Source organism: Squalius cephalus, assembly GCF_949319135.1.
Source record: "Squalius cephalus genome assembly, chromosome: 10".
In the NCBI taxonomy this organism is placed as follows: Eukaryota; Metazoa; Chordata; class Actinopteri; order Cypriniformes; family Leuciscidae; genus Squalius; species Squalius cephalus.
The window spans coordinates 25,185,131-25,205,620 of record NC_137131.1 but is presented as its reverse complement, the minus strand read 5'-3'; the positions used below and the strand labels follow the sequence as shown (position 1 = coordinate 25,205,620).

The 20,490-nt window shown below is 38.8% G+C and overlaps 1 protein-coding gene across 4 annotated transcripts in view; it reads right to left on the bottom strand.

Annotated features, from left to right (window-relative positions):
• The window catches only part of rptor (regulatory associated protein of MTOR, complex 1), a 409,250-nt gene that overhangs the window by 180,491 nt on the left and 208,269 nt on the right, over window positions 1-20,490 (bottom strand). For all 4 annotated transcript variants that reach the window (XM_079882549.1, XM_079882546.1, XM_079882548.1 and 1 more), the window contains exons 7-8: window positions 20,022-20,197; window positions 13,795-13,854 (exon numbers count right to left, since the gene is read on the bottom strand). In XM_079882549.1, coding sequence (XP_079738675.1) covers window positions 13,795-13,854; window positions 20,022-20,197 — 236 coding nt within the window. The remainder of the gene's footprint in view (window positions 1-13,794; window positions 13,855-20,021; window positions 20,198-20,490) is intronic.

Here is a 20,490-nt window from a genome sequence, read left to right as displayed (position 1 = left end):
CTGGTGGACCCAAGTACATCCAGAGCATATACGAGCGGTGACTCTCTCGATTAATGCTAATGCTAATGCTCGATAAACATCTAAAAAAGATGGCCGCCAAGGGGTTTCGAAACTTTCGCCTCTGACGCGCGTGACACATGTAAATTTCGCTTCAAACTTCTGTTTTTACGCGCGTCAATTTCACTCTTGACGCGCGAATTAACACAAAGTGGTCAAGCGTATAACTAGACGCGGCAGGCACGAATTTGACGCGCTATTCGCGTCCGGTGTGAATGCACAGTAACACATTCTAAAAAACAACAACAAACTGTTTCCCTTAAAGCTACACTGTGTAACTTTTTAAGTTGATTCTTAGCAAAAAACACTTTGTTCTATCAAAAGTATATGTGCTCATTCATGTGTAATTACTTCCACCAACTAATAAAGTATTCTCGTAAGCGTAAAATCTGCCATTTATAATACATACGAGCGAGTCGCTTGAATGGCGGAAGCCATGTTGCGCCTCCATCTTGAAAATACATTCGCCAAAGAGGGACATACCTGGAAATTCAAGCTTCGCCTTTCGCGTTCTTACACTCAGTGACACCGTGACGAATGCGAGGGGGAGATTACTTGTGACTGCCGGCAGATTTGAAAGATTGCTGAAGATGGAGGATCACGCCTATTTTCGAGGACATGTAGCAGAGGAAGCGAAATAGAGAATTAAAACGTCAACGCTACAGGCAGCGAAAGAGAGAATTAAAACCACGCTACAGGCAAATCAGCAAGACCAAAGTCAATATTGGAGTAACTTTTCCCAGATGGAAAGAGCCCATGAGGAGCACAGATTTTAAAACGGACACCGAAGTTGCCTGCTTTCTTCTTGACAGATAATTCAGCCTATTTGTGTAAATTCAAAGTTTTATAGTTGCTTATCTAACCATAGCATGATTGTGCATAACGCCAGAACGACCTCTAGTATAACTTGCGTTACTTTTCCTCGCATCAATGGTGAAAAAGTATTGTTTACCTTGTAACATAAATCTGTGCTGCGACGGATCACAGGTGATGAATAGTTTTAAAGGCGCAATTTTTGCGAAGTCGAACTGGAAGCCATGTTAATCTTGGAATAATACGGCCACCGTAGGAGTTAAAACGCCCTCGGAATTAAAAGGAACAGAAACTAATACTCACTGGGTAGTCATATACAATTTCACCGCTAGATGGGGGAAAATATCACACAGTGTAGCTTTAAACCACAAAATACACACTGATCATTAACAATTCGATTGATAACAGAAATAAAGGCATTAACAGCCAACTCTATTAAAAACTTTCCTATCAAACTTTCCCCTCTACTGTATCCAAATACAAGTCTTGCAGCTTGTGAAGGTCTAGCAGAGGACTTGACATGCCCTTCAAGACCCAGAGTAATCCTAATTTTCGGAACAGGATAATTTGTATCAGGAACCTCAAAGGCTTTTCCAAATGTCATAAGTAGTGTGATTGGCGAATTGACCTGTGCCCCAGCAAAAGGGCTACTGCTGCAACATCACTTAAGTCAGGGCCAGCCACACTGACAATTTGCCTCAGCTTTACAGTTCTACAGGCAAACAACTTCTGAGTGAGGCCAGGCATTTGTTAGCCTATATCTATCTTGACAAGGGGCTCCTCCAAAAGCCAAAATAAGGAGTCTGAATTGTCCATTATCTCAAAAGTGAAGAGTCCCCATATTTGAAATGGTCCACAATAAAAAAGGAGATACGCCATTCAGGTACAACTTCATGTAATCCAAAAAGAGACTAGTCAAAAGACTAGACAAGTCCAAGTCCCTCTACCCTTTGTAGAATGACCTTGGTCACGTTCCTCCACACCAAATCAGCAGGTCGTGTTAAAAATCTTTGAATGAATTGTAGACGAAATGTTGCCATTCTGCTTGGCAAATGCACTAAGCCTTGTCCACCCTCATCCTTAGGTAGAAACAACACACTTTGTGGAATCGATCAGCAAGCTCACTGGTCTCAGATCTTTATATCTTGTAATAATCGCTCTTCTGCAGCTTAAAGGCAACAACCCCTCAGATAGGCTCTCATTGAGAACAGCCAACAGGTCATTGCCCAAAACTGCCCAAAACACTCTGTAAAACTCCACAGGGAGTCCATCTATGCCAGGGGCTTAACCCCCTCCATCTCTTTCAGAGCAATGAGCAGCTCACACACACTGGCCTCTTCAGCTCTGCTTTTGAGCTCTCTGAAGCAATGGGTAGACCTTCGTAGAAGTGAGCAGACAAATCATCATCACTGTTGTACAGTCCAGCATAGAACCGTACTGCTCTCTTTCTTTTTTCGAAAGGGTTTTGCTAGCTCCTGCCATCTTCAGAGCATAACCACTGCTCCTTGTGCCCTAATTCTTAATAGATCTATGAGAATAGATTTTGGGGATTTAAGAGTCTCCATCTTTGGTAACGTCACCCAAATCCTGTAATCAACTTTTTCAGTTTCACTGGCTGCCATACAATCGAGATAGAGATCGAGATCGAGATCGAGAGAGAGAGAGAGAGAGAGAGAGAGAGAGAGAGAGAGAGAGAGAGAGAGAGAGAGAGAGAATGATGAATCAAAAAACAATTTCCTACTTTCAGTCTGTGACAATAAGAAAACGGATATTCTGGGAGGACAAAAGTCATTGCTCAACGATTTCAATTCTCACCCTTAAGGGGTGAAGGTGATCTTGGTTTTCATCTCAGCAGCTGAGCTGAGGTAATACCATGGAGAAGAACATTTAACCATGGCAGAAAACTGATGGGGTACAACACCCTGCTGTGTTTTACACAGATGTGATGAATCCACAGTATAAAGATGATGCAATATATGTGGATGTGTATAGATTAGAAGCTTAGAGAGAAAGATAACCCCTTACAGTTCTATAATAGTCTGAATAATGTTTCACATTTTAGATGATTTTGTGGTCAAGATAAGACAGATAAAATGTGCAGTGCTGAGGGGCCTCCAAGACCAGGATTGAAAAACACAGACAATTTTCAAGATTTTACAAATAACTTATAATCTCCTAATTAAAGTAAATCTGACATTACTGAATGCACCTTAAGTCCATGGTAACATCAGTCACATCAGACATATTCCACAATGAACTGTAATTGTATTATTGATGGTATTATTGTAAAGTGTAAGTGTTTAGGAACAGCAGCAACTCAGCCACGAAGTGGAAGACCACACAAAGTCACAGAGTGGCATCACAGAGGCGCATGGTGCATAAAAGTAGCCAATGTTCGGTTGATTTATAGATTACGGTTATATAACTTCCATTGGCATTAATATCAGCACAAAAACTGTCTGGCAGGAGCATCATGGAATGGATTTTCATGGCGGAGCAGCTGCATGCAAGCCTCACATCATCAAGTACAATGCCAAGCGTCAGATGGAGTAGTTTAACTCTAATTCTGTGTTGAAAACCCTGTGACACCTTTGTGCTTCAAAAACGACCCCTAACTTCAACCCCATCAAACACCTTTGGAATGAACCGGAACTGAGATTGCGAGCAAGGTCTTCTTGTCCAACATCAGTGCCTGACCTCACAAATGCTCTACGGCAGTGGTTCAGAGATCGGTAGGGCAAATTGTTTTCAAGAAAAAAAAAAAAGACACAGACAGGGCATCATTTGGGTACTCTGTGTATTTGATAGCTTTTCAAGTAGAATGTACATAAATGAAAAAAAAAAAAAAAAAAAAAAAAAAAAAAAAAAAACGTATGCATTAAAAAAAACATGTTTCCTCTCCCTCTGTATTTTCTTTTTGCTAGGGAGAGGTGGAGCTTAGCCTGCCTTTTATCTAGCTATCAGTGCAGACCAGTGTTGCCAACTTCACAACTTTTCAGACATCTTTAGCGACAAATCTAGTGACTTTTTGGACAAACCATTGCAACTTTCAAATGTTGCCAGTACTGTCCTGCAAGTGCCAGGTCTTGCTTTCCCGCTGCACTCACACCTCTCTCTGCATCTTCTCTGTTCAGTGAGTGGCTGAGAGCCGAAGCAGCACATTCCATTGACCAAACAGCAGCTGACATAGAAGTGAATGAGTTGCGCATGTGCACGCTGTGTTGCCAAGGGTCAATCACTTATCAGCTTCTACTTTGTTTTAAATTTAAACTATTAAATTTGACAATTTATTCTTGCCATGTACTTATATTACTTACTCACACTGCAGACAATGCAGACACATAAGTGACAACCAGCCGAAAAGATTCCATTATGGACAAATTCATCACACATGCCAAATTGAGCTGTGGTGACGATGTGTCGTCAGCACCAACCCCTAAGAAAGAATGACATTAGCAATCTTCAGTTTGGCTTTTCAGGTGGCTGGGGCAGATGCTGAACCGCTGCCCCAGTGTGTTATGTCCACAGATTTGCTGGCAAATGATAGCATGAAGCCATGCAAGCTGAAGTGCCATTTAGAAACCAAACACCCAACACTCAAAGACAAACCCTTAACATTTTTTCAAATGAAAGTTATCTTGCCTTGCACAACAGAAACGCAAAATCAACAAACACATATCAGTGTTTAACAGGTGTCTGGAAGTGTCCTATATGTCTCGCAAAGAGTTGCTAAATTAAGAAAACCTCACACAATTGCAGAGGCGCTAACCTTACCTGCTGCCAAATATATCTGTGGAGAGAATTTCGCACACCAGAATGGTGATATCCCCCTTTCTAACAACACTGTTAGGTGCCGCATATCTGACATGGCAAGCCACATTAAGGAGCAATTGCTAGATAACATCATACAAAGCCAGTACTATGCCCTGCAGCTTGAGACAACTGATTTTGCAGGGCTAGCACATATCTATTTCGGATATATCAAAAATTGTATTGAGGAGAACATTCTTTTCTGTCTGTCACTTCCAGTGCACACAACTGGAGAGGCATTGTTTGAAGTTTAGGATGACTGGGAGTGTTAGTGGTCTGGTCACTCGTGTCGAGCATTTAGCCCCTTTAGCCAAGTGTATGAATCATCGCCAATTTCTCACATCAAAGAAAATGCCTTAGTCTCTGGAGTCAGTTTTAAACTAAGTTTTCAAGCAGGCAGTGCTTTGTCAGGAAATGGGAGCCAAACATGAGCAGCTCCTATTTCACACTGATGTTGTCAGTGTGAAATAGGAGTTGTCAAACCTTGTAGACATTTTCGACAGGTTGGATTTGTTGAACACATTGATGCAAGGGAGAGATGCCAACATCTTGCTTCTTTCAGACAAAGTCAGTGCATTCGTTGCCAAATTGGATCTGTGGCGTGATCGGCTGATTAATTAAAATGTTTGCAAGAGAAAGGGATAAATATTTCTTCTTTGATTAACACAGTCGCTCAACATGTTGAAGGACTGAAACAACAATTCAGCTGTTATTTCAGTAAGGATTTCAGTTCATTTGCTTGGGTCAGAGATTCCTTCAGTTGCCCAGGAAAATACCTTGCAGTTGAAACGGAGGAGCAGTTAGTCGAATTAAAGAGCGACACCAGATTGCAACACCTCTATAGCTTATGCTCTCGGTCTTTGTTTTGGTTTTGATCTATCTGTCTGTCTGTCTGTCTGTCTGTCTATCTACTGTATCTATCTATCTATCTATCTATCTATCTATCTATCTATCTATCTATCTATCTATCTATCTATCTAAAACAGACTATACATTGTTATATATAAATAGATGGATTTTATGCTCTACTGGATGAATTGAAAAACCCACAGAAACACTCCAAAATCTTGTGGAAAGCCTTCTCAGAATAGTGGAAGCTGTTATGGGGGACTAAATCCATATTAATGTCTAAGTATTTAGAATGCAATTGTCATTATAGTCCCTGTTGGTGTAATGGTCAGGTGCCCCAATACTACATACAGTGAGGAGAACAAGTATTTGATACACTGCCGATTTTGCAGGTTTTCCTACTTACAAAGCATGTAGAGGTCTATAATTTTTATCATAGGTACACTTCAACTGTGAGAGACGGAATCTAAAACAAAAATCCAGAAAATCACATTGTATGATTTTTAAATAATTAATTTGCATTTTATTGCTTGACATAAGTATTTAATCACCTACCAACCAGTAAGAATTCCGGCTTTCACAGACCTGTTAGTTTTCTTTCTTTTCGAAGCCCTCCTGTTCTCCACTCATAACCTGTTTTAACTGCACCTGTTTGAAATCGTTACCTGTATAAAATACACCTGTCCACACACTCAATCAAACAGACTCCAACCTCTCCACAATGGCCAAGACCAGAGAGCTGTGTAAGGACATCAGGGATAAAATTGTAGACCTGCATAAGGCTGGGATGGGCTACAGGACAATAGGCAAGCAGCTTGGTGAGAAGGCAACAACTGTTGCCGCAATTATTAGAAAATGGAAGAAGTTCAAGATGACGGTCAATCTCCCTCGGTCTGGGGCACCATGCAAGATCTCACCTCGTGGGGCATCAATGATCATGAGGAAGGTGAGGGATCAGCCCAGAACTACATGGCAGGACCTGGTCAATGACCTGAAGAGAGCTGGAACCACAGTCTCAAAGAAAACCATTAGTAACACACTATGCCGTCATGGATTAAAATCCTGTAGCGCACGCAAGGTCCCCCTGCTCAAGCCAGCACATGTCCAGGCCCGTCTGAAGTTTGCCAATGACCATCTGGATGATCCAGAGGAGGAATGGGAGAAGGTCATGTGGCCTGATGAGACAAAAATAGAGCTTTTTGGTCTAAACTCCACTCGCCGTGTTTGAAGGAAGAAGAAGGATGAGTACAACCCCAAGAACACCATCCCAACCGTGAAGCATGGAGGTGGAAACATCATTCTTTCGGGATGCTTTTCTGAGAAGGGGACAGGACGACTGCACCTTATTGAGGGGAGGATGGATGGGGCCATGTATCGCGAGATCTTGGCCAACAACCTCCTTCCCTCAGTAAGAGCATTGAAGATGGGTCGTGGCTGGGTCTTCCAGCATGACAACGACCCGAAACACACAGCCAGGGCAACTAAGGAGTGGCTCCGTAAGAAGCATCTCAAGGTCCTGGAGTGGCCTAGCCAGTCTCCAGACCTGAACCCAATAGAAAATCTTTGGAGGGAGCTGAAAGTCCGTATTGCCCAGCGACAGCCCCGAAACCTGAAGGATCTGGAGAAGGTCTATATGGAGGAGAGGGCCAAAATCCCTTCTGCAGTGTGTGCAAACCACTGGTCAAGAACTACAGGAAACGTGTGATCTCTGTAATTGCAAACAAAGGTTTCTGTACCAAATATTAAGTTCTGCTTTTCTGATGTATCAAATACTTATGTCATGCAATAAAATGCAAATTAATTACTTAAAAATCATACAAAGTGATTTTCTGGATTGCTGTTTTAGATTCCGTCACTCACAGTTGAAGAGTACCTATGATAAAAATTACAGACTTCTACATGCTTTGTAAGTGGGAAAACCTGCAAAATCGGCAGTGTATCAAATACTTGTTCTCCCCACTGTATGTGACCCATGCTGGCAAAATGAATCGGAATGCGCACAGGCTAATTAAGAGCTTCAGGCAAAACAAGTGAAAATGTTTAATTTTGGTTGAATTTGAGGTTTTCACAAAAATGTGTTCATTAAGCCCTCGTCTAACGATGCCAATGCTGAAAATAGCATTTATATTGTATCTATAGGTATCTTTACTTGTACTTTTTCTGAGAGGAGTACCTTTCCCTTGTCCATTAATATTGCTATTTTTCTCAGCTAGCTTCTCGGCGACTGGCACTTCCACTCAGCACAAGTTTGGTATAATTGTAAAGCGCAACATTCCAACTTTGTGAATATTCATTGCCAATTCTCGATGGCATGAGTCTGAACCAATGAAATGTGATTTTTAAACTCATGCTGATGTAAACATAAGCGTGAGCTTAATCGTGCTGACTGACAGATCCGAGGTGTGCACACAAAGACGCCTCAGACAGCGTACAATCCCGATATAGACATATACACAGAAGGTCTTAGGTTCAGTTAGGTCTTAATATATAGGCTGTTTGTTTCATTAATGTTAATTAAACAATTGTGGTATCATGGGAAAAAAGTTGAATATACTGTATATTTTTCCTATAGATATTTGGTTTTGACTTTGTGTGTGCCAAATTTGGTGCTATTACCAAAATTTACTTTGTTTACTTCAAACAGGTATAGCTCATTCTTTTTCTTTTTTTGTCTGATTCCAACAAATCATACATCATTTTGAAGGTTTTTTGAATAAACAATAACTAATTTTTGAAAATGTGCTCATTGTGACTCATTTTGCCAGCAAAGGTCATATATTTTACATTTATATATACATTTTTGTGCTCCCTCTCTTTCTCGATTAAATGAATATGTGTACATCAACATAATTTCTAATCATTTCAACAATTTATTTAGGTGTAAGACTATTTAAGTTGAAAAATCACTGGTATCATTTAGAATGCCTTTGAGAGAACAGAGTCAGTGATCATTGTTAGAAACAGCTGAGACTAAAGATATCACTCTCATTTGTCTTTGTCTTGTAAAACCAGAGTAAAAGGAAAGAGATCTGAATGTAATAATGCATACAGATGTTGACATGTCAGCATGATGCTGATGGCAGAAAGCAGGCTTAGAAAGGTAGGTTTAGGACAATTTACTGTATATGTAATCCTGCTTACGTGATCACTCGCAAATATGTGCACAAGAGACAGAAATGTATACAAAGTATATTTATGTGGGTGGAACCAAAGTCTATTACAAATTCCAGAAAAAGTGACACCTGATAGTGTCACAGGCATCAACATTGTGTGTGTGACTGGCAGCAGTGGGCTCTGTCCTCGTGATGAGTGGGTGAGTCAGGCAGCTCATGCTGGGCAGAAGCCTCAAGCAAATGTCATCGCTTCTAACGTGCCTGACTAACACACTGGTGCTCCCAGATGCCATCTATGACTGCACACACACTTCTGTTAACGGCAGCCCCACAGCCAAATTGTACTCTATCCATTCAGCAAACTTGCTTTCTTTATTTGTTTCCAATCATGAGTAATGTACCTGGTCTCCAGGAGCTGTATGTTTTATGAAGCACAATTTAACTTCTCGCTAGCTGAAGGTATAATTTAGTATCAGTGTGAATCTAGGTAGGCTGTAACTTTCTTGCTTTGACATGGTTCTTTTCAACATTATGATACATGTACCACTTAAAACAGCACACATACTGGATTTCACTTCCACAATGTCGACCTCTGAGACATTCATTTCTGTCCCAACTTTGCACACATCTCTCAGAGCGAGACAGCTTGGTAATTGCTTAGCAGCTACCTGACTTCAGTTCCCATAGCACATTACAGTAAAAATAATCACACTTTTTATACTTAAAAATAAATAACAGTTTGTTTTTGAGATCAAGCATATTGTGCCAAGTTTGAAGTCAATAATGGCACTCAATATAATTCTCATAACTACGTAATTGCAAAGACCCAAATTGCATTATGCAGAAATGCAAATGTTATTTGAGAGCTATAGCAATATATTTTGTGAATGAAATATTTCAGTCTGTTGATTACAAAACTATTGCATGGCTTTATATGAATATTGTATTAGTATCCATAGACTGCCACAGGTTACAAAACTGATGGAAGGAAGTTTTAAGGACCCAGATGCAGGAAGCTTTAATGAACGCAGTAGATATGGAAGGGTTTCTAAAAACAAAGCCCAAAGTAATGTTTGTTGGAACTTTGGTTTCAGGAAACACTGAATCAGTAATTTACTGGTTTTGATGACAACAAAACTTATTGGGAGAAACCACATTGGTTCATACTTGCTTGACATGTAACCATCCTGTTTACCTCTATATGTGCGTTGATCAATGTCTATGTATGAATGTAATCTGTTCATCATACAAAGCGATCATGTCTCTTCAGAAGACCTGTATTAGAACTTGATTCATATTCATATACTTTCACAATGTCTTTGTGCACTTTTTGATACATTAAGTTTTTGGTCACATGGAATTTCAGTGGATGGACAAAAATATTGAGAGTATATTAAAAATATCTTTATTTGTATTAGAGAACAGAAGTCTTTTGGGTTTGGAACAACATGAGGGTGATAAAATGATGACAAAATTTCCATATTTGGGTGACCCATCGCTTTAAATAGCTCCAGAAAACATCAAAACAGCAAATATTTTTTAATTATGGTGAAAAGAGTCTAGTATTAGATGCATGTGATGTGGGCATCTGTCAACTGAAAGTGCTTTGCCTATCGTCGCCCACCCACTTGCAGCTCAATGATTACAAGAGAATGCTCTGAAGTTGTTGATGTTCATTCACTTCACTTTCCATTAGGACACAAAAGAAAATGGAATGGCACTCCGTTACAGAAGTGCTTTGTCCTTGAAACGATTTGCATTGTGAAAAGCACTATACAATTAAATGTGAATTGAATTAAATCTGTCCTCAGACAACTGTGCGGACCATTAATCTCCCTCCTCCTGTGATGTCACACAACAGTAATCAATCAGAATTAAGTTTTGCATGTGAATGTGGGATGCTTTTGAGTGTCAGAAAAGGGGTGTGAACAGGAAGCCAAGCAAGGGAACATAAATACATTTTCGGGTGAAAAGTAATACAAGAAATAATGTATGTTCAACCCGGAAATTTAATCTGTGCAGGTCACAAAAATAAAACAAATATGATAGAGTTTACTACTCCAACCCAATCATTTCAAGTTATCCTAAGCACAAGGACAGCCTCAGGCTCTATCCTTAAAAACTAAGCATAACCAACTATATCCATTAAAAAAGCAACAACAACAAAAAAGAAGCGTAAAGTGCATTTGAGACTCAAAGCTGCACCACTGTGATGGCATCACTGTGATGAGTTTTATTATCTGTTTCTATTATTCACAACAAAGTCCTTTCATGTGCTAAATGTAAAAACTCCAGCAAAGGGAAGCTGACTAAGATATCACCAAGTAGTTAAGATACTAATAGAAAAAATGGGATTACATAATAATTACATGAGTATTTTTAACAAGGATACATATACCATTGTGTAAAACCTTTATAGGTTTTGAATACACTTCGCATACAGATAAATAACAGGCTAATATAAGGCTGCCATTATAAACCACACAGGAAACAGAACACCAGACTGTGAAGAGTGCTGTTACAATGCAATCTTGGAAAATAATTAGCATTAGACCCTATGGAAAGAAAGTGTGGATCAAACAAACAAAAAAAACCTTGTCCTGTGTGAGAGGAAGTCTGTCCTAGGACGACAACATGCATATGCGTCAGATTTGTTATCAAACATGCGCTAAACATAAATGTTTGTTTATTTTTTTAATTCATACGTAAACATGTTTTTCATTGTCTTAACTCTGGTTGTGGTGGGAAAAGTTGCCGATCTCTGACAGAGAGCTTATTTGAGTTTACAGATGAAATAGAGAAAGAGGAAGCAGAGGGGTTAGAGCTTTCATGATCTCATCAAGAGCTTTTCATCTGCAGAATGCTCAAAGATCTGCCTCTCTTCCTCCATCCAATCCCATCATGCCTCAGGGGTCCCAGGGCTCTTATACAGGAAAAAGTTCAAACATGAACTTAAAGGTTGCAAATGTCAACTTCAGATCACTGAAAAAGTTCTGTTTAGAACAATTTCGTTTTCTTTAGTCTTTTATAAATACATCTAAATAACATTTCTAAATCGTTTCAACAGAGCTAATTACAGGGGTGATAGTAGAAAAAAATCCTGAGCCTGAACTTTTTCCCCTGGGAGGTAAGCGGGCCCCTAAGCCAAGATATATGCCCTGATCAACATAATTGTCAAGCGGGAGGGGTGTGCTCCCCTAGGATAACATTTTGATAAATAGTCCCTTAAATGATAGATTCTGGTGACTTTTGTGGATATAAATGGACATCATTCAGACATGAGATGAACAAACCCAATACAAGCCTATATTACAGAAGCAGGTTTCAGTAAGTCAAATTTAAGACCTTTTTAAGACAGTTTAAGAAGAAGAAAAGAAGAAAGAAACCTTTATTTGTCCCGCAATGGGGAAATTATGATTGAGGAGAAAAATACAGCATGACATGAGGAGAGGTGAGGAGAAAAAAAGGCAACCCCCAGACTATGCTCCTGTAAGGAGTACAGTTTGGGAACAGTAAAAAAAAACACCTCAGACCATAAAGACCTTAAGACCATAAAGGTTGAAATTTAAGACCTACTTTTTTTGGCATTGCCAAAAAAATATTCAAATCAAAGAATTCATTTTCTTTCAATGAATTCAGTAATTGAAAAAGCATTAATTTAATTTACATTTAAAGCAATCACATAACATTCCACACCCAACAACGTGTCAGACAAAAGAACAGAATCAGATATTTTTTTAATAGAAAATTGTACTTTGCATATTATACTGTAAAAAAAAACACATAATTAGTTGATTTTAGTTGATAGAGATGGTAGAGATGAAATGGCATGAACATTTCATTTCATGATTATAGTGACAAAAATTATCACGGTTATCACAGAATCCTGTTAAAAAAGTACTAATACTACACAATGAAATCTATTCAAGTTTTATGTCGAAAACCAGCAAATAACAAATAAAATTAGCATTGTTTTTTGTTTACATAAATATTAAAATAATACCATTAAAAATGATAGCCAGATTTTTGTGCAAGTGTCTTGCAACATGTTATATACTAACATGTACAAGTTCATTGTCAAAAAAAGATAAATTACTGACATTTACAATGCACTTTAGCTTATCTTTTATTATTAATAGTAAAATTAGGTCAGATTTTCCCGTGGCGTCTGTCGTTCCTATGCAACACGCACTGCGCTCTTCACAATGACAAACAAGTTTTAGTGGCTAATGGATTTCCACCACCGAAAATGTGATATGTGCGATATGTGAACGGCCTGTTGGCGAGCGACCTCAAATCAGGCCACGAGCGACTGGAGCTCACTAGCGACGTGTTGGAGACCCCTGCTCTTGAGCTCCGCTTTGTAGAGTTTTTCATCACCTTTTCGTCTCTACCAACCTCAGTGCCATTTATTCTTTATGCCTTATCGACAAGCTTGGCTACGTTTCGCGCTGCCAGTGTGGGAAACACATTTGTAGTGTATGGGAAACACAAAACAAATTTGCACATGGAGTGACTGCTGAATCAATCTGATTGGCCAAAACCCAAGACCAGCCCCTACCCTATTACCGATTGGCTGTGGTTTAGTGAAAGCACCTCTCAGATCTTGGGAATTGTCAGATCACGCAAACCCGATTTTTTTTTTTCGCAGATACATCTGTACTGCGGAAATCCGGCGTATTCCGGCGTAAATTGAGTTGTTTCAATTCAACCACGGGCGCATGATAGAACTGCATGGAATTCATAACAACATAAATGCTGAATTAAATAAAAAATTATAATTAAAACCATAATAAATACAGGGTTTTCACAACTTTTGACCTAAGATTTCCATGGCTTTTTTCAGCTTTGCATGATTACTGGATAAAAATTATTTAAAAGGATTGTGATTGCACTCACAAAGATAATTTACTAGTGATTATTTTGATTTATTTAAGCAGAAGTAAAAAAAAAAAAAAAAAAAAAAAAAAAAAAAAGCCATAATCACTATAGAAATTTCTTATTCCTTTTCATGGCTTTTTCAGGTTTCTCTGCTATTTCCAGAGAGCAAAAGAATGAAGAACAGAAATCACAAATAGAAAACTGAAAAGAGAGATGAAAAAATCTAGAAGAGATAGGCAGCCGAATGATTTTTGTTTTTTTAAAAACCTACTTCTCAATCAAGTCCAAGGTCACTCCTGGCACCAGCTTTGCACTCTTCTGCATACAGAACCTTAGAGGAAAAAAGGAAACTCTGTGAGAGAGGAAATACACAGACACTCCTTTTTAACTTCTGCCTCATTCAATTTCACCCACTGCTTTTTATGAACTGATTCATAATTACTCAAACCAGGCTTGACATCTTAGCACTGACCTCTCTCTATACCCAGCCTCGAATCTTTCATACATTTCCACACACAGACATACATAAAACACAATTATAGTAATAGTAATCAACTGAACTAACCCTGTAAGACAATTATGGCGCTTTTCCACTGCATGGCATGGTACGGTACGGCACGGCACGGCACGGCACGGCACGGCTAGGTTTGCTTTTCCATTGCAGTTTAGTACTGCTTCAAAGTTGGTGGGATTACAGTCTGATAGTTGCGCCGCTTCTACTGCCGTGACGTAAATGCGACATAAACAAACGCACAACACAGAAGCAATGGAGCATATCGATGCAATGGTGTTCTTGATTCTCAGCATGTGGATGTTTTTCACTGCAAGAGGAAGAAGTTTGTTTGTTCGGGTTTTGTGTTGCAAATCCAATGACGTTTTAGTGACGATTCTCTCTGACCAATCAGTGATCTGCAGTATTTACACGTCACATTTTGGTACTATTTAAGTGAGCCGTACCGAGCTGTCTCATGCAGTGGAAAAGCGCCAAAGTGAGGCATATAATGCAGTGGAAAAGCACCAAAGTGAGGCATATAATGCAGTGGAAAAGCACCTTTATTAGGAGCTTTATTTTACACACACACACCAACACATTGTGATTTCATGTTTTATGGGGACTCTCCATAGACAAAGATTTTTATATGGTACAATTTTATTCTATCCCCTAACCCTACCCCTGAACCTACCCATCACATAAAACTGTCTACATTTTTACATTAAAAAAAAAAAAAACATAATTTAGTATGATTTATAAGCTGTTTTCCTCATTGGGACCAACAAATGTCCCCACAAGGACAAGGATTTTGGATATTGCCATTTTTGTGCGGACATTTTGTCCCTATAATGTAGAGTTAACCAGGCCCAGAATGATCAGAATGATCTGGATTTGGAAATCCTATGTTTTGCTATTCAGGATCAGGTAATCCATCTTTTGTGCCAGTTTTTCAAATCAAATTTAAATTGGAACACCCTGATCCTGATACACACCTTTTCAGATTATCAAATTTGGATTTCTAGTGCTCTATGGAGCCCCTAAAGACACATGGAGATGGAAAAATATGAGATGGTGAAGAAAAAAAAAAAAATCACTGTTTTTGCGTTCCCTCAGAAAAGTTTAGAGTTGCGTTCACCCGAGAAACTATAACAAATAACAAATAACTTTTGAGTGGTTCAACTCTTATGATTGTCCCAATGTTGTTTACAAACTGTGATAAAAATAAATTATAATAAAAAATATAGCTGCAAGCAGCAATTACCGGGGCCAAGCAGAATAAGACGACAAGACATGCCAACATTGCTGAAAGTATCAGACCAACTGCAACAATGAGCAATTAAAGACATTTAAAGAGGATTATAGGCGAAATGGCTGAAAAATCATAGAAACAGTAAATAAGAATATGATTTAATGGATTATGACTTTCGACCAATAGGTGGCGCAGTCACAAAACTGATGTGATGTGGTCAGAGTGAAGTGACAATGAGACAAACAAAGTTTGGTGTCAATACGTCAAGGCATTGCAGAGATAAAACCTAAATAGTCCTTCTGGCATCATGCCTCAACTTTGCTGCTGCGGTATACGAAAACGGTTTTGTCAATCGACACGAATCAATTTGAATTCCATAACTTTTTGTCACCACTACCTGAAGATGATCTGGTTCAATTTTCGTGCAAATCGGACAAACCGTCTAGGACGAGTTCGAAAAAGTAGCTTTTTTTGAAAAATCAAGATGGCGGGCATATTTTTATGACAGAAAATGACGCAATCGAACCGTCATGAGCTCAGGAATCAGATGAAAAAAGAATTTTGTTGATTGGCCTTACGGTTCAAAAGTTATTAGCAAAATGTGAGTGAAATTTTGGACAGGTGGTGGCGCTAGAGGGAATGACTTAGAAACAGCAAAATTGGTGTATTTAATGTTGGGACTGTCCTCTATCAGAATGTCAAACCAAAACAACTTTCCCGCAATCGGTTCTATGGGCTGCCATAGACGCCCAGTCGGAAGAAGAAAAATAATAAGAACCGGAACAAACACAATAGGTGCCTCTGCACCTTCGGTGCTTGGCCCCTAAAAAACACTTTAAATTAAATATAATATTTTTGTTTGATATTTATAACTGTTTGGGGATTATTTTATGGCGCCAAAATCTTTTTTTTTTTTCTTTACTGTAGGCTACCGAAAGGCTTAATAGGTAGCCTATGTCTACTTCCAATTTATTACTTTAAAATGAAAACTAATCAAGAGAAAAATAAAAAAAAATATGTGTGTGTATATCACATGATACAAATGTTGTATTTTTTTTTACAAGTTTTAAAGTTTTATTACATTTTTGTTCCTGAAATCCACTCTTCTGCTGAGATCAGTATAATCTTGATTTTTTGGATCAGAGTTATCCCAATCTTACTAAAATGTTTTGAACAACACAAACTGATATTTTGATCCAGATCAAAACCAAGATTGGATTTTGTGATCCAAAGAAAGAAAGAAAACATCTGCCTGCAGATAATCGGGACAACACGTTTTTCTCAGGCACTCTAACTGCGTCAGACAAGAGTCAACCGCTTTCACGCAGGTCTTTCAAAACGAAAGTCTCACATCATTTAAAATTTACATTGTTGTTGTTTTTTTGTTTGTTTTTTATGTCGTTTCTTTGATTGCACACTCCACGTCCCACTAAGAATGGTCTTGCGAACCACTTTTGGGTTGCAAACCACTAGTTGAGAAACAACCAGTTGGTTTAAAGCACTTAATTAATGACATTTTTTCCATTACTTTTCAAGATGTACCTTTTGGAAAAAGACATTTTAAAGACCAAATATTGTCTTTTGTAAAGAAAATTATTTTATTTAAAAATAATTTTCATATTGCATATTTTTCATATTTTATTGTACCAACAAATGTACCAACAATCACATTTAACAATAAACACTTCATGGTATACCATAAAAATAACCTGTAGTTCTCATTTGATAAGTGATTTCTCACCTTTTTTTTTTTCATGTCAATAAACACACACAAAAAAAAATCCGCATTACCTATCTGATCAAGGGATATACATATTTTTGCACCGCTCTGTTCTGGATGGTCACTTGCCATCATGCAGTCCCCTGGCAATGAAAACTTCCGGTAGTTTACAGGGGCTTGTCGCATCAGTCCTGGGAGGCACACTCATTTTACAGTTATTTGGTGCTCCCTATTGTTGCCAGTATATATTTGACATGTAAAAGTCAAGCGGCAACATTCCTGTCTCTCTCTAGAAGCCAACACGAAAGTGACTTAAACTGCAATTCATCGACTGGCCGCTAGAGACAGGCTGCAAAAGTGAGTCAACCCAATTTACCATATGAATCTATATAGCTAATTTTGCCCTTCATGACAACTGTGAGGAGGGTGAATTTTTGAACTCATCCGTTTAAAATTAAATTATATTAAGCCTTAAAGTTCTGCATAACTAAGGGCGTGGTCACTTGAGTGACAGGTGGATTGCAGCTGCTGTCACTACTAGCCGTTTGTCTGCTGTCTGTTAACAATCACGTCTCACCAGCTAGGCCTAATCCCGTCATTTTTGCCCATTTTCATTTATCCAGGAGTGACGCGTGACCAAGATGGTGACGGCCGGCTCTGCCCACTTTGGGCTTCAAAAATGCTCTTCAGAAACCTACGGGTGATGTCACGGACGTTACATCCATCATCCATATTTGTTTTACAGTCTATGGTAAAAGACCCAAAATATAAGACAACCCCATTTTTTTCAGATGTATTTCAGATACAAAACACAGTCTTATATTCATAAAAACATGGGTATTAACAATGTAGAGACTACAATATATTAACTATAAACAAATAGTTTGCAAGCACTTTATTACTGTATACATATTATAAAGTGTTACCCATTTGACAACATAAACACCATAATTGTAAAGACTGTCATAAACAGTAGATCAAAAGCAGATAATTAGCAATTGACTGGGTATTCATTGATTGCAAACTGTTATTTATTGTAATTTTATTTTTTATTATTTGGCCCGCCCGACCCGCGGATTATCAACAGTGTCTACCGATATAACCGCATCACTACTGCTCATGAAACTCTCTTCTACTGTATATATTTGTAACACTCCTCTCTGGAATACGTATTCAAATTGGTCAATTATGGTTTTCTGAGGTCAAATATCTTTGTAAAACTCTATTGTCTCTTTGTTCTAACATAATGAAATAACTTAATATTTCAATTTACTTATTTATAGGGTAAACAGCCGGTCATTACCTCAAAATCAGCTTCTTCAGTATGATAAAAGATCCCTCCACGGGGTTTAATTTGCAATAATGAGTGGATAACTGCACATGATGCCTTATTGATATATATGCAGTGAGGAAAATAAGTATTTGAACACCCTGCTATTTTGCAAGTTCTCCCACTTAGAAATCATGGAGGGGTCTGAAATTGTCATCGTAGGTGCATGTCCACTGTGATGTCCACTTTTTCTCACTAAAAAAAAAAAAAATCCAGAAATCACAATGTATGATTTTTTAACTATTTATTTGTATGATACAGCTGCAAATAAGTATTTGAACACCTGAGAAAATCAATGTTAATATTTGGTACAGTAGCCTTTGTTTGCAATTACAGAGGTCAAACGTTTCCTGTAGTTTTTCACCAGGTTTGCACACACTGCAGGAGGGATTTTGGCCCACTCCTCCACACAGATCTTCTCTAGATCAGTCAGGGAAGGAGGTTGTTCCCCAAAATCTCGCAATACATGGCCCCGGTCATCCTCTCCTTAATACAGTGCAGTCGCCCTGTCCCATGTGCAGAAAAACACCCCCAAAGCATGATGCTACCACCCCCATGCTTCACAGTAGGGATGGTGTTCTTGGGATGGTACTCATCATTCTTCTTCCTCCAAACACGTTTAGTGGAATTATGACCAAAAAGTTCTATTTTGGTCTCATCTGACCACATGACTTTCTCCCATGACTCCTCTGGATCATCCAAATGGTCATTGGCAAACTTAAGACGGGCCTTGACATGTGCTGATTTAAGCAGGGGAACCTTCCGTGCCATGCATGATTTCAAACCATGACGTCTTAGTGTATTACCAACAGTAACCTTGGAAACGGTGGTCCCAGCTCTTTTCAGGTCATTGACCAGCTCCTCCCGTGTAGTTCTGGGCTGATTTCTCACCTTTCTTAGGATCATTGAGACCCCACGAGGTGAGATACTGCATGGAGCCCCAGTCCAAGGGAGTTTGACAGTCATGTTTAGCTTCTTCCATTTTCTAATGATTGCTCCAACAGTGGACCTTTTTTCACCAAGCTGCTTGGCAATTTCCCCGTAGCCCTTTCCAGCCTTGTGGAGGTGTACAATTTTGTCTCTAGTGTCTTTGGACAGCTCTTTGGTCTTGGCCATGTTAGTAGTTGGATTCTTACTGATTGTATGGGGTGGACAGGTGTCTTTATGCAGCTAACGACCTCAAACAGGTGCATCTAATTAAGGATAATAAATGGAGTGGAGGTGGACATTTTAAAGGCAGACTAACAGGTCTTTGAGGGTCAGAATTCTAGCTGATAGACAGGTGTTCAAATACTTATTTGCAGCTGTATCATACAAATAAATAGTTAAAAAATCATATATTGTGATTTCTGGATTTTTTTTTTTAGATTATGTCTCTCACAGTGGACATGCACCTACGATGACAATTTCAGACCCCTCCATGATTTCCAAGTGGGAGAACTTGCAAAATAGCAGGGTGTTCAAATACTTATTTTCCTCACTGTATAATGAGGGACTACACTGAATATTTAACCTCCATTAGCTAATACAGATACTTTGTAGAGCAAAGAGCAAAGGTCAAAAGAAAAGTGAGTAAAAAAAAAACAGAGCAAAAGGGTTATTCTGAACAAAATTCTTGGCTTGAGTAGCTCACCATTCAGGTTTTACATGTACAGTAGGTATATGAGTGAATGCAACTGCATGCGTGTGTAATCAGTGTATCTCACCAACGTAAGGCAATTTTGATTGGTGTAGTGAGGCAGGAGGTGAAGAGGTCAGCAGGGAGGTCAGGGTTCATGGGCAGGAGCTCACTGGCCTCACAGGCAGCCAACTGAATGCAGTTCTTCATGGAAGGAGGCAGGGGCATCTGAGCCAGCGGGTGGTTTGGGTTTATTGCTGCCACCTAGTAAAAGATAATGAGATCAAGTGAGCAGAATTAAATCAGGTCCCCCAGGAATATGGAAGTATGTTGTGTCGATGTCAACATTCAATGTTGTTTTCCCTTACTGATGACTCTGATGTCTGAATGTGTTCAACAGACCTGAGTGACACAAACACCAGCTTGTGATCATTGGCTTTTTTTTTTTTTTTTTTTTTTTTTCTTCAGAATCTATTCCATGACAGAACATAACACTTTTTGGACAAGTTAGAAAAATATATATTTGTTAAATTGTTTATTTCTTTATTTTTTCCAAG